Source organism: Charadrius vociferus, unplaced genomic scaffold (genome assembly GCF_000708025.1).
Source record: "Charadrius vociferus isolate BGI_N301 unplaced genomic scaffold, ASM70802v2 scaffold140, whole genome shotgun sequence".
In the NCBI taxonomy this organism is placed as follows: Eukaryota; Metazoa; Chordata; class Aves; order Charadriiformes; family Charadriidae; genus Charadrius; species Charadrius vociferus.
In genome coordinates, this window is record NW_009646406.1 from 626720 (window position 1) to 641083 (window position 14364).

A 14364-nucleotide genomic window follows, 5' to 3' on the forward strand; every position below is an offset into this window, starting at 1 on the left:
CAAATAGGAAGCTGATGACCTTATCGCACTTCAGATTAATGGCTAAAGGAAAAATAAAATACGATCTGAAGGTTAGGTCAGGCACCACTTTGTGTGATGCTAACCATCCCTCCACAGTGAAAACTCAGCAAGTTATGTCAAACCCAATACAGCATATTATCCAGCCATTTGAAATATTAAATTTGGGAGCAGATGGGAACAATGTAACTTACAAATATTTTCATTTACGATACGGCAGTTATAAAGCTGTTAAACATTCTAAGATATTAACAGCTGGATTTTTGAAGTTGTAAGTTTAGCCAGAAATGTAAGGTAATTGTTACAGGTTTAAAACATTCAGTATTTGTGGCAAAAGCTCTTTAATGCTTTCTCTCCCAAACAATGAAAATTAATTTACTCTTCTTCTCCTGCCACGTGCAAAAGGCAAGAATTTAGGAAGCCTGAAATCTGCATCTACATCTTTGGCTTTCTGCAGCCATCAGTTGATAATGGCCCTTGACTGCACTTCATCATTCCTTAAGAAGCACATTCAGCAGCAGCAGGAGGCAGCGCAGCTGATCCAGCTTAATCAGAAAACTATCCTGGGTCAGAAACAAAAAGCTGCCAGCTCAACCATAGCAAACCAGAGGGCAGAACTTAACATGGGAACAATGAAGGGCTGAGGAAGAGCTGATATTCAGAGAGATCACCACCAGCCATCACTGCTCAGTATTTAAGCCTTATACTTCCTAGAACACAGGTGGCTGAAAGAAAAACCTGAAAACAATGACCAGATCTGTTTCTCTGCAAAAATTTGTTTGCAATGTCATAGTTATGTGCCTAGTTGCACAACTCGGTCATATTCTTTATCCTTGCATGTAACCCTGGAATGTAACTGCTCTAAGGAAGATCCTTTCCACTCCCTGCTTTCTCCAACCTTCATCTTCATAATACAAACCCTAAGCAATACATCCAGACTTGAGTGCAAGTAAAGCATTGTAAGGAGATAATAGGTCAGATTTATGTTAATATTTACTTCATCATACCCAATTTATTTTGGAGTTTTAAGTGCCAGATTAGTTCCTTTGAGCATTCCTACTGCACTGCTATATAACTGACACACTTGCATTAATCTTCCCACAATACATTTGCGTGTATTTAATACTGCTGCTGAGGGCTTCCTGGCATTTCAGTATTTCAGTCCTGCTGAGATCAAGGGTACTTTTGATGTCAGGCGATATCTGCCTGTAGATCAAAGGCTGCAGTACTGAATATGGCTTTAAAATAAAGTTTCTTACTTCTTATTCTTGTCAAGGGTAAAGTCGACACCTAAAAATAAAAGGAAAGCAAAAAGTCTGAAATTAAGCTATTTTTTTGGTCAATTTTACTTTAGAAAACTTTTTGGAATCAGCAGGCAGAAAAGATTCCTAGGCAAAACTATTTCATAGGGTCCCAGTATCCAAAAACCTGTAACAGAAAGACATGCTGTACCACCACCTGAGTGTGATTATTCTTGACAGTAGGCAATGGGGCCAAGGTGCAGAAGAGGATTCATTTAATATAGCTATGTAATAAAATTAAGAAACCTGAAGTCAAACTTCTCTACAACAGCAGCGGATGTGGCATCGCAGTAAGACTGGAAGGCGGCATTATTTTAAGAATGCATGATGAACAGCACTGATCTGGTTTTAATAACGGTGCTACAGAAGAGGGAAGGATAAGTGATTTTAAACCTGATCTTTGCAAGTCAATGTATTAAAATGATCTCACCAGTACAACTGACAGAGAGCAGCAAGGCAGCATGAAGACGCAAAAGCAGGAGCAGAGTGTAGAAATAAGCAGGCAGAGCACAGAAGTGTTTCCCTAAGGGATATGGTTGAACCTCCTGGAGAGGGCTCTAATCCTCACAGCCTCTGTGAAAGCAGTGAAGAGCTTCACTTTTTGATAGTTAACAAATACTGCAGCACCCGTAACAGCAGTCTCTGTCCTATTAGGTACAAATGGGTTTCGGTATGAGCAGCTCTACAGATGAGATATGCTTGCTGATTAGTTCATTTATTCAAATTAGTTTATTCAAAGATCCCATTCAGTTTCTCTTGGAAGAGGTGACAATTATCAGCTGAAGCCAGAGTAAATTCTAAATAAAGTAGTCTTGCTTTACTCGAGCAGTAAAGGTTTATAGCACATACCCATACTACCACTGACTTCATCACAGGGAAACCATTTAATAAAATACAATAGTCCAAAAAAGGAGTATTACTGTGTTAGCAATGGGAAGATTTCCACAGAAAGAGTCAAAGCTGAATCATCTGCTGAAACTGAAGAAAAATTACAACTTCTGGATACTTAGGAAGGTCCCTGGAGATAAATCAAACTAAAATTTGTTGAAAATAAAAACAGTTGATTAGAAGCTTTAAAATACATCAATTTCACTTGACACTCAGTTACAAATACGCAGCCAAAACTGAGTAAAAGTAAGCAAAATGAGTTGGAAAGAGTATCCAGACTTACATATAATGAGCCCAAAATATTTTCCAGGAAACCAAGGAGACAAGATTTAGCCAGTCTGCAATTGGCTAGCATGTGTGAACCAAATCAAGAATCTTGAGCCAGGGGATGTGGAAATCTAGAGAACAAACTTTAGACATCATCTACTGCAAAAGCCAATTGATAAGACTGGTCAGAACTTGGGGAAAACTGGACACCTGCAGCACAACGGAGTAGAAAAGTGCTGTCAGAGGACCAAGCTAAGATTTCATGAGAACTGCCTGCTCAGTGGTCTCCAACACCTACGAAATGCTGTCTATTCTCGCATCGCTCTGCATAATATCTAGGAGTCAGATGTTTGAGTGACAGCTTCCAGAACAGAAGTATGCTAGCTACGAAATCAGGGAACGGTAGGTACACTACTGAAACAAAGATCTCTCATCTACCTCAGGTTAAGCATTATAATAAAGGAGGACAAGGTGCTACAGTTCAGTGCTGAAACAAGAACCTGGTCACTACTAAAGCGCATACTTTATTAAGTGATCTGTTAGTCATATAGTTTTGCCTGATCAAATGAGTTTCCTCTTAATTTTAAGATTATACCAGAACAATTCTTCAGTATCAGCACAGTACCAATAACCTAAACATGAACTCAGCAAATTAAGTATGAAGCTATTAGATACTGACTTCACTGGCATATACAGATTTTTCTACAGACTGCTTACTGCTTCCTCCTGCAGCTAGGGAACACAGCACCGATTTCTAAAATCCTTATTAGTTCAAGTTAACATCTAGAATTTCAGTATCTGAAGGGGTGCCAAATTTACATTTGCTAGTATTGGATAATATAATAAATTTCAACCTTTGCCTGATTTTACTGCATTTCTGCCTTATGTTTAACAACCTCCCCACCCCCCAGCTCACCACTTTTGTGGTCATACACAGATTTACCATGGAAAGAAGGAAAGACTTCCAAAGGCCACTGCACCCCTCTACCTCTTCCCAATGACCACTCCCAAAACACTACAGCTCTCATTCATCCAGAGGGCCACCAAGACTGAGCCTGCACTGCTGCACTTGCTGGTTCCAGCTAGCCCAGCGTGCTGCCAGCTCCTGCTGCTGCCTTTGTTTTGCCTCCCCTAGAGGTAGTGTTGGGGGAAAACCTCCAGGGAAAAGTTAAGATCTTGTTACCACTGACTCATAGAATCCATATTCTAAAGCAGGACTGCTGTTGTAGTGCATTACTGAAAAGAGTGCTAGTTTAGGACAGGGTGATCCAAGCACGCTCAACTTAAAGCATGCAGAAATAATGAAACTCAGCATCAAATAAAACATCAGTTCTGTTTTTCAGCATTTACTAACATCTAAAAAATAAAAGCCATTTTCCTATCTATAAGTCTGCCTAAGTTTCTCTTGGAAGTCCTATCTGCTTATCTGCTTTGATATAACTTACACTGCTTCATCAGAGCACCTCCAGATCACAGTTGTTCCACTTCAGGTTTCCAATCGGAGGCAAAGAATTACACCCTGTTCATTTATGCAACAGTGCATAATTATTCTGTGTTTTACTGAGGGCTTCATTCACAGTTTAATTCCCTAATTAGTATTCCCTGCGCACGCTAAATCCTCTTAGCACTTGTATATGTGCATGCACAAAACAGAGAAACTGTACACTTATATCACCTTTTTCATTTCAGCTTGTTTTTCTTTCTTGCTCTCAGCTGATCTACTGAGTTCTCCAGTTCTCAAGTACTATTAACTTGCAAATCTTGTACAGGAATGAATTTAACACCGTACTTGAACTACAGGAAAACTTTTTGCCACTTCTGCATTCCATTCAATATTAAGCTTCTAGGTGTACTTTGAGGGGAACAACAACAAAAATAAGAAAGATGCAAGTAGACCAGAGAAGGTCTGAAGAAGTGCCACAAAGATGATCAGAGGGTTGAAGAACCTGCCTTACAAGGAAAGGCTAAAGGAGGTAGGTCTTTTCTCCCTGGGAAAGAGAAGGCTCGGGGGGACCTCATCACAGTATTCCAGTACCTAACAGGGCAGCTACAAAGAGGTCAGAGACTCTCTTCACATGGAGCCACATGGAGAGAACAAAGAGCAACAGGTACACGTTGCACCAGGAGGCATGTCGATAGAAGATATTTTTTTTTACAGTCAGAACAATCACTCACTGAAACATCCTCCCCAGGTACATGGTATAGTCCCCATCACTGGAGGTTTTCAAGATGTGATTGGACAGGCTGCTAGATAATCTCATCTAGACTGCCTTTCCCGTGAAAGGTTGGACTAGATGATCTTTCTAGGTCCCTTCCAACCCGGGCTGTTCCACGATTTGATGACTCTGAGCCTAAGAACACCTCATTCGCATTCGTGTAGCAGCATTTCTCAGAAAACTCACGTCCTTTGTTTTCTGCCAGTTTTATTGCAGTAGGATTATTTCACCTTTCAGCATCAACTGAAAAATTTCCTATTACCAACCTCTACAGAAGATACAAAAGCTCCGATTAGTTTCCCATATCTTTATCGCTCACAGTTTGAGACAACTATTAGGAGAACCCATTATAAAGTATGATTTCTTCCGGCAGTGCTTATACCTGCTTTTTTCTGCCCACTCCTTAAGTAGTTTCCTGTGTTACTGAAGCCTATTTGATAGTTTATATTACAAAGATTTCTACCTTGTCAAATTTCATTTGATAGCTAGAAGTTACAGATGTACAGACCTACTCTAAAAAGTTATTTTCTTAAAAAATTAAACTAGCTTAAACAAATCACATTGCTGCTATCTCAGTGAATTCCATTTTCCATTTCTCAGCTCAAAAGTAAAATTCTCATCCCCCACCAGCAAGGTCTGAAGAAATAGCCATATCCCATTATGTATAATATCGCCACTAAACAGTTCAAACACCAACAGATGAAACAGCAAACAAAGCTCCTGCCACCACAAGATGTATTATTAGTTCACCGGTCAGTGCTCTGACACCTCACCAGGGACTGCAATAACCCTGGCCTGCCTCTGTGCGCAGGAAGTATGGTATCAAGATTTGAGTGATCTTCAAGAATAAGTGACAGAAGTGAAACTTTCTAAACTTTAAGTCTGAAAATACTGACTGCCCCTGCCTTCAGTTCAGTACAACAACATATAGATAGTAAAGACCTGGGACCAGTGCAATTAAGCTGTTTAAATTTACCTTCCAACGGCAAGATTGCAGACTTGGTGTAACCCCTTTGACATAAAACTACAGAAATAATCATTCCAGTTTACAGCATGGTTAACATATAGGGACACTTCATAACAAGTCTTAGTACTTTCTCCCCTCAACAAGGATCTCTTGTATCCTCCCCCTGTCATTTACACCCCTAAAAATGGACTACAGATAAATATCAGAAATACCGAGACAAGTTACACATATTTGACATAAACAGCATGCTTCAATGATGATGTGCGAAACAGTTAAAAGCTCTCACATGGCCTTTCTTCTGTCACTAGAAAACACAGCTGCATTATCTACAACTTAGAGATGGAAAATAAATTCCTTTTCTGAAAAGAATTGTCAGCCACTGATAGCAGGACTGAACAGGCATACTTACACTGCCAAATAGCTAAAGAACTGCTCTAATAAGGTCATATATTCTACAGCAAGGATAGTATTACATACCTTGTGCAAGCATGTTAAACTCCAAGAACAGTGCTATGTGATAAAGCTCCATAGCTTCTTCAGCCCTAGTCATGTTTAGTTTTCCTGCTACAAGAGCCTGAACTTCACTTAAACTGCCCACTGAAGGGCTGGAGTGCAAAACTGAGAGGTCCACCACATCTGTATACATACAGTTCAAAATGACCTTAGCATATTTTTTTGGTATGATAGATTCATCCAATATAATTCTAGTTGGAGTTCGTAGAGTTCGGTCTGTGATTTCTTCACCAGTTCGTATCCTCCTCTGCAGCAAGTGACGAAAAAACGGAGATCGTGATGAAATAACTGCTTTGTGAGCTCTGAGCTCTTCATCTAGACAGTTCTGACTTCCACCAAAAGTTTCAACTAAGTCAGAGTTGGACGAAAAACTAAGAACCACATCGTAGTAGCACATGTAATCAAACAGTGCGCGCATGTCAACATCTAAGGAATTTGGTGTTCCAAATTCTTCACTAAGCTGCACAAGGATATCAACATTTTGGAATCTTGAATCCTCCATTCCAAACTCGCCCGTATAAAGGTAGTGTAACAACGCAGAAAACATAGGCATATCTATGCCTGCTGTGTTAATATCCATTATTATTTCTGCCCCATACTCTGGTGAGGAAGAAAGCAGCGTCTTAAAAAACGGACATCTTGCTGCCAATATCGCACGATGCACAGGAAAACAAGTTTCCTGAAATATTAAGTCTACATCAGTACAGTATTTGTACTGATAAAGTTCAGCCATGTCTTTTTGTAGCGTCCTGGCTTCCGGTCTTGCCAAATTAGCTTGTAGATAAAGTTCCTTTAAGGCTGACGTCCCTTCATATTCTTCTACTAATGCATTAACGTCTCTGACATCCCAGCCTGAGAGGAGTTCGCGCATCTGCTTGGCATGATCAGCAGATCGACTAGATTTCCGACGCTTAATGAATTTCTTTTTGAGGGTGGCAAGGCCAGAGGTTTTCTTTTTCTTGTCTTGAGGTTTCTCATGGCCGTGGTCAAGGCTATATAGCTTTGATTCACAGCCATAACCTTGATGAGAGTAGGATGATGTCCCTGAAGGCAAAAAGGAAAATTGAACACGTTTATTTTTTAAGTTTAAAAGGACGGACCATAACACCCTAACAGCCCATCAGCATCTCTGCAAGTTACACACTTTTTCCTTCTCCTCGGATCAGATAATTCAACAAGTTGGAAACCTGACTGAAGCCTTTTTCTGGACATTAAGAACAAAAATACTTTTTTTGCAACTAGGAAGTTTATACTTTTTTCTTTTTTTTAATTTACTCAATTTTTTAAGAACCAAGCAGTGCCAGTCAATATAGCTTTGTAGCACATGACACTTGCCTAAGCAGAAAGAGAACACTGTGATCATAACGTTACAAGTATAATTGTATTAACTACAGGAGGTGAAAAATACAGCCTTTTTAAAAACTTGTATGATCTCAATTAAACAGTAGCACCTCCCCCTTCAGAGTGTTTTTCCAATTCTGCTGTTCTAGCATTAAGTATCATTTCAACAAGAAAAGCATACTTAGCATCAGATAGTTATCACAGTCACAAGAAAAAAGGAAGAAAAGAGAACACAGTGCCAAAACATTTAGGGAAATTGAGGACAATGAATTAATTTTCAATGCAAATTAAACAAGAAAGTAAAAATCCTGTCATGATAATCAAGTAATGCTGAAAGTCAAACACATAAGATAGGCTCCTCTCCACAGAACCATAGATACTAATTTGTGCATACACCCCATTTAAAAGAATATGCAGAACGTAAGTTTTACTGTATTATTAAAGATGTCCTTTCAACAGAGCATTATTCACTTAAACTATACATATCATTATTTTTCCCCTAAAAAAAAAAATCATTTGGTTCATAACACAATTTTCCCTATAAATATGTCATAAAATGAAAAACAGATTCCCCTCAACACTATTTGTTACATACCTGACCTGTTCCACTAAACGGACCTTTGCTGACTGTCAGTTTGAGGCTAGCTGCATATACAGTGACACTGATAGCAATTTAGTACAAGTAATGGAAAACTAAAGCAATGTTTTAGTTAAAAAGTAGTTAAAAACTACAGTTTAAACAGAAGCAACCAGAAACATGACTCACTTAAATTAGAAAATAACCCTTTAATGTGAATTTACAGAATTTTCACTCTAAGCCAGATGCTGAAAAACCTCAGACATAAAAAAAAGCACACAAATCCAACTACTACTCCCAGACAAAAGAAGAAACCCAGAAGAAAACATTTGCAAATGGTTTATGGATTTATAACAATCACAGGTTCATCTGAAATAGTATTTGTCCATTTTCTGTTGGGAATAGTTGTCACGTTTCCATGGGTACACTTGTGTAGCTTCACTACCTGTTGCCTTTTTTTGGATCTCTAAGTTCAAAGCGCATCCAACCACCAGAGTTTTTGGGACATTTTATAACTTGTTCTATCATTGCGCTCTCACAGTTCCCTTTGTTTCACATTGATTTGATGTGATGCTATTTTCCTATGCTATTTTGACAGTGATGTTATGGGCCAGTCTCTCAAAACAATGTGCTTTTAGTTACCACATTACTTAAGGTAAGTATTTTTTGAAATTTGAAAGACACAGGAGCAATTAAAATTTATATTTCAGAGCACAGTAACTGTAGCAATCTCAGATTTCTGTAAATTGTATTATTATTTAAGCCTCAATAATTTTAAGTAACCTTATACACTGGCTTTTATGCTAAGTAAAACTCCCCCAAATCATGCAACGCAATGGTTTTGCAATTCCTCTATTAGTGAAAACTTCATGAACGACCTTTGCTTTCTTTGAGGAAACAGGTCTAACTATTTTATCCATGCTACCTTAAGTTTTCCTTGATAAGGCAACATGTTATTAATCATACTGGAATTTCAAGACATTAAAAAAAAAAATCAATTTAAATGAAGAGACCAGCAGTAACTCGAGACAACTTCAACAGAGAGGCTGTGCTGCAAAATCCACCATAAAAATTCCTTCCACATGCTATATGAGATATTACAATAGAAGAGTAGATTCAGTCTCCTGCTGATAGAGACAAGCCTAGAATTTCTGCTAGATTTAAAGAGTATCGATTACATTTCACAATAAAAGTATAACTACACTGTGGTCACTCTATAACGATAGATTTTGCTCCAAGAGAACATGCCAGCTCATTTCTATTTTGGATTCTAATGGCAAATTTGAGTATGCAGAATGTTCTCTTACATTTCACTAAAGAAAAACTAGGACAGCAGAAGTCTCAATGGCTTTCTTCCCCGAGGGCTGCCATGAGGTATTACTTGCACGTGAATCACCACAAGATACTAAAACACCATTCAAACATCTGTGCAGCCTGAGCTACTTACAAGATTTAACTTCAGAAGTACTGCAAACAGTGCTATTAACCCTTATAAATAGATAAAATACTGCTATAAGAGTGCCGTCGCACAACTGCTTTTTGCCAGAGGCAAAAGTAGAGATGTACCAGCATAGGCTCTCTGGGTTCACAACGGCTGGTGGCCAAAGTAGGAAACAGAAATTTATTCCCCACTTCTACACTAAAAGGCACCAATCTATTAAATGTTGTTAAAAAGCAATAGCTACTTCACACCCCTAGACCATATCTAGCTTTGAACAGATAAAAATTTACAAGAAACAGATGACAGAAACTACTTGGGCACTTGACAATGAATAATGGTATCTGTCTAGTCCTCTGCATGCCTACACATTTTAAAATCTAATTATAGAGCTCTATGTAAAAATAAACATCTTGAGCAGATGTACCACCCTAGAAAATGGTGTGAAATCCTCCTCCTGAACGCTGTAGACAAAACAGCCAGAGATGACTAGTTAAGCCTTTGCTTAAACAAAAGTGTTTTTTTACAGGAAGACCATTGCATTATTTTTACTGATTTCTCTCCTCTTCATACACGGTAAGCAAATTCAGCATTAAGTCCACTAATATGGGAGCTCATTCTGTGAAACTACTGTGCTTTCCCAGATCAGTTCGCAGCTTTTACTATTCATTCCACACTTACAATGTAACATGGTGTAGCGCTTTAATGACAAAGCAGCATGTCTAAAACAAACCCACAGGCCTGAATCCAGTTTCCAAAAACAAGACAAGTAATACATACTATGCAGCTATTATAACTCTAGTCCCCATACTTCCAGTTCTACTTTGGGGTAGTAAATAGATCTAATGCCTTCTACATTAAAAAAAAAAAATAATCTGTAGAAGTTGATTTAACATTAAAACATCATTACTCTGACAATGAAAACCTCAGCTATGCTATCAATTTTAGGATACATCTATTTTCTACAGAGACAGCTACAGAAACCAATCACTCAAATGAGTCAAGAAAGAGCCACACACCACAAAGTGGGAAGAGATGTATACCCATGTTGTAGATAACACACGGACTCTACTAGCACGCTTATACGTGCCACCATAGTATCAGAAGACTTCAGCAAGAATTTTAACCAGAACACTAAGATGAGACAGCTGCACACTTTCAGACCTTCCTCAAAAAGGTCTCAACCACAATTTTCAATAGGTAATGGGGACCAGTAAATTTATCGTGACATACTACATAACGGGTTTCTATTTTGAATTTAGTAATGCAGAGCATCAACAAAACCTTCCACATACCAAGTATAAAGTTTCCGGGGAATTTAATGAAGCTTCTGGAATTCCCCCTCTTCAAATCTGCTTAAAAGGTGTTTCAGCATGCAGATCTGCCTGTTTTAAAGTCTGTAAGGGTTTCTCTTCATTCAATATAGAGACAGATAAGAAACATCAAGATGTACAATAAAACGTTTTGGCTATCATTTCAGAAAGCATATATATAAACAGGGGCAAACCTTTTACTACTGTTAGTTATGATAGACTTAAAATACATAAAGCCTTAAGGGGGACTTTACAGCATGGATATCTAAGACATTAGTACTATATGTTCTTCCTTGACACACTACGACAGTACACACACAATTTTTAGCCCAGAGCACAGATCTTTACATGTAACAGTTTGAGGGCTGTCCTCCACTCAGATCTCCAAAAGTTAGGAGTGTCACAAAAGCAGAGACAGAAGAGAAAAAATTACAAAGCAAATCATTTTTCCCTCTGCTAAGGATATCACTGTGCTTTCAGTGGTGATTAAGAGAAGTAACACTGAATATCAATAATTACTTATTCAGTGTTGTAAGCTGAGACATAAAGGAGAAGAGTGTTTATAAAGTATTTATGTTATTTACTGCTAAGATTATTCTTCAGGCTGTCAGGGTTGGAGGTTTTTTGAGCAATATTTATCTTCTCAAAAACTGCCTTCATTTAGATTCATGACATAACTATTTATTATTTATAGTGTGACAGTACTGATCTTACACTGAGGTCTTTTTGTACTAGACTGAAAAGCACATAAAGGTAATACCTGCCCCAGTTATGACTGGGATGAGAAAATAAATTCTTAAGAGCACTTCAACTCATGTTTCCAGTTAAGCAAGGTCCTTGTTTGTAAATAATACTGTTAGGACAATAAGTAACCCCACTCCCCATTTACAGGAACAGGAAAAGGACAGGAGTAAAAGCTGTCTTCAAGACTACTTGTTACTTTAACAGGCTTATTATCAGCGATATCCCTGCTACATCTCTGATAAAGGGCACCTACAGGAAAGCTGGAAAGGGACCTTTTACAGAGGCACATAGTGACAGGACAAGGGAGAATGGCTTCAAACTGGAAGAAGGGAGATTTAGATGAGATAATAGGAAGAAATTTTTCACTCTGAGGGTGGTGAGGCACTGGCACAGGTTGCCCAGAGAGCTGTGGAAGCTCCATCCCTGGAGGTGTTCAAGGCCAGGCTGGATGGGGCTTGGAGCAACCTGGTCTGGTGGGAGGTGTCCCTGCCCATGGCAGGGGGTTGGAACTAGATGATCTTTAAGGCCCCTTCCAACCTAAACCATTCTATGATTCTAGCAATAAGGAAGTCATTCACTCATATTAGACACAACCCAATAATACAACAAATACTGATGGTCAAGAGTTTGATATGCTCTAACAGTTTCACAGAAAATCTGAGGAAGAGGAATAGAAAATGGTAGATATTATTAACAGATAGCAACTGCTCTTGAACTGGGAAAACTAGCATGCACAGGTCAACTATCAAAAAACTCCACTTTATTTTATTTAAATAACCTGGCATCTGTTTACTAGCAAACAGCAGATCAACTCATTGCATAGGCAGGCCAAACAGATACTGGACAGTACCAAATTTCATGCACGATTGAGCTTGAATGGATTCAAACTGTTGACCTAGAAAATAAAAGCTCTGCATAACATTACTGCAAGCAAACCAAGTCCAGTGCATACGCAATCCAGCAAGTCATTTATGTAAGTGACAAGATAAATGAAAAGAGTTACCTATGAATGTCTGTTGTGCCTGTGAATTTCCCCCTACCCTTGGGGAACACGAGTGAGGGTAGTTAGATGCATTAGCACCCATTTTCTTCAGTCACTCAGGCATTCCGCCTGCTGGCTCTTCGATGTATAATCCCATAATCCTTTATAAATCTTCAATCCCAGGTCCAGCATTCTGTTCCTCCATTTCTGAAGAACAAAAATACCATTAAGTTACTTCATTTTTTTTTTAGTAGGTATTATTTCATCTAAATCACATAAATTCAGCCTCCAGCACATTGTATTTTCATCAAATAAAACCTCAGACATTTCCAAGATAGCTTTTTATTTGAAGGATCAAAAATTACTTTTTTCCCCCCAAAATAATTCATTATTTTCCAAATCATTCACAAATCAGTATGATAAACTGCAACAAGGAACAGGGTGGCTGTCAAACTTTTAGCTAAGAAATCATCAGGTAAGAGTTGGTCTAAACTAGATGTGCTCCTTTAACTACCAAGAAAGACTTTTCACACATGCTGATGTTTACGCACTGTTATAAAAATCTCAAACTGAATTATACTGAGAAAGCAAAATAAGCCAATCCCATTGGCATTATACCATCACCACTGCATCACAGATGCATTTTGATTTCATATCATTTACATAGTTCTCATTCAGTCCTACTTTTCAAGTTTAGACTAGTATCTAGAAGTAGGTTTGTAATAGTAAAAATAATGTGTTTAAGCATTCATCTACTGTTTTGTTTGGCATTTAGGAAGTAAATTCTAAGGAAATTTGAAGAATGATTCATTGCTAAACATGTAACAAGCACATTCTGATTTATACCTATATTAGCATTGTTAAAACACTAATACTGTAAAATAAAAGTTACTATAATGCCTATTTTAAACAGAACATGTGCATCCCCACCCAAAACACAAACGGACAGGTAAGAGTGATACAAAGGTAAAGTCTACACTAAGAATATTTTAGACTCTATTCAATATTGTGAAGAGGTAGGTAAATTCTACTGTGTTGTCACAGGTGTATCCACATTTGCTCTATGCTCCCAATTTTATCTCCTTTCTCAGTACACCTCTGGCATGTTAAATCAGACAATAAGTGCCATGCAAGAGTATGCGATTCAAGGAAGCCGCAGCACCATTGCAGTCTTTTCTCCCTGCTTTAATAATCTGTTTTTTTCCTGGCATGAGGAGTTCCGAAGAGGGAGTTACTGTGACACCAGGGAGGTGAGGTATGATTCGAAGTGGAGAGGCATAGCCATCCTCTCCATCACAAACGCAATACGCAAAGCAGAGCCTGGGGAGCAGAACGCGAGAGACAGGCCAGGAAGAAGGGTGCAAATTGCTGTAGGCGCAGGGGTGAGGATGCCCCAGGATTCAAGGGCTGGTTACATGAGGCAGAAGAGTAGAGAAGGGTTTGGAAACCTGGCTTATAGACGTGGAATGTCTATAGAACGCTTATATGTGAAAAGGTAATACACAGACATGGGACTGAAGTACTGTGGAAGCGTGAGAGAGTGTATGATTTCCAACCATCTGGTGCCTTAGAACAAGGTTGCTAAAAATCAGGCCTTTTGGCATTTGCCGTCTATGACATCAGATGTTTTCAAAAAGGAACCACAGCACCTCACGCTAGACACGAGGCACAGGCCGAATCGCTGCTCAAAGAGAGCACATAGCCCAGGACTGCCTCACAGAGCTGCAGCCTGCTGATCACTAGCTGAATTCTGGCAAGGCAGGGCACACAAACATAGCACCACAGCAGCTTGGCTGGTA

At 38.7% G+C, this 14364-nt stretch overlaps 1 protein-coding gene across 2 annotated transcripts in view; it reads right to left on the reverse strand.

Annotated features, from left to right (window-relative positions):
* Window positions 1–12668, reverse strand: part of BTBD7 (BTB (POZ) domain containing 7) — a 31941-nt gene extending 19273 nt beyond the window's left edge. For both annotated transcript variants that reach the window (XM_009895405.1, XM_009895398.1), the window contains exons 1-2: window positions 12587–12668; window positions 6135–7214 (exon numbers count right to left, since the gene is read on the reverse strand). In XM_009895405.1, coding sequence (XP_009893707.1) covers window positions 6135–7214; window positions 12587–12668 — 1162 coding nt within the window. The remainder of the gene's footprint in view (window positions 1–6134; window positions 7215–12586) is intronic.
* Window positions 12669–14364: the final 1696 nt, after the last annotated feature.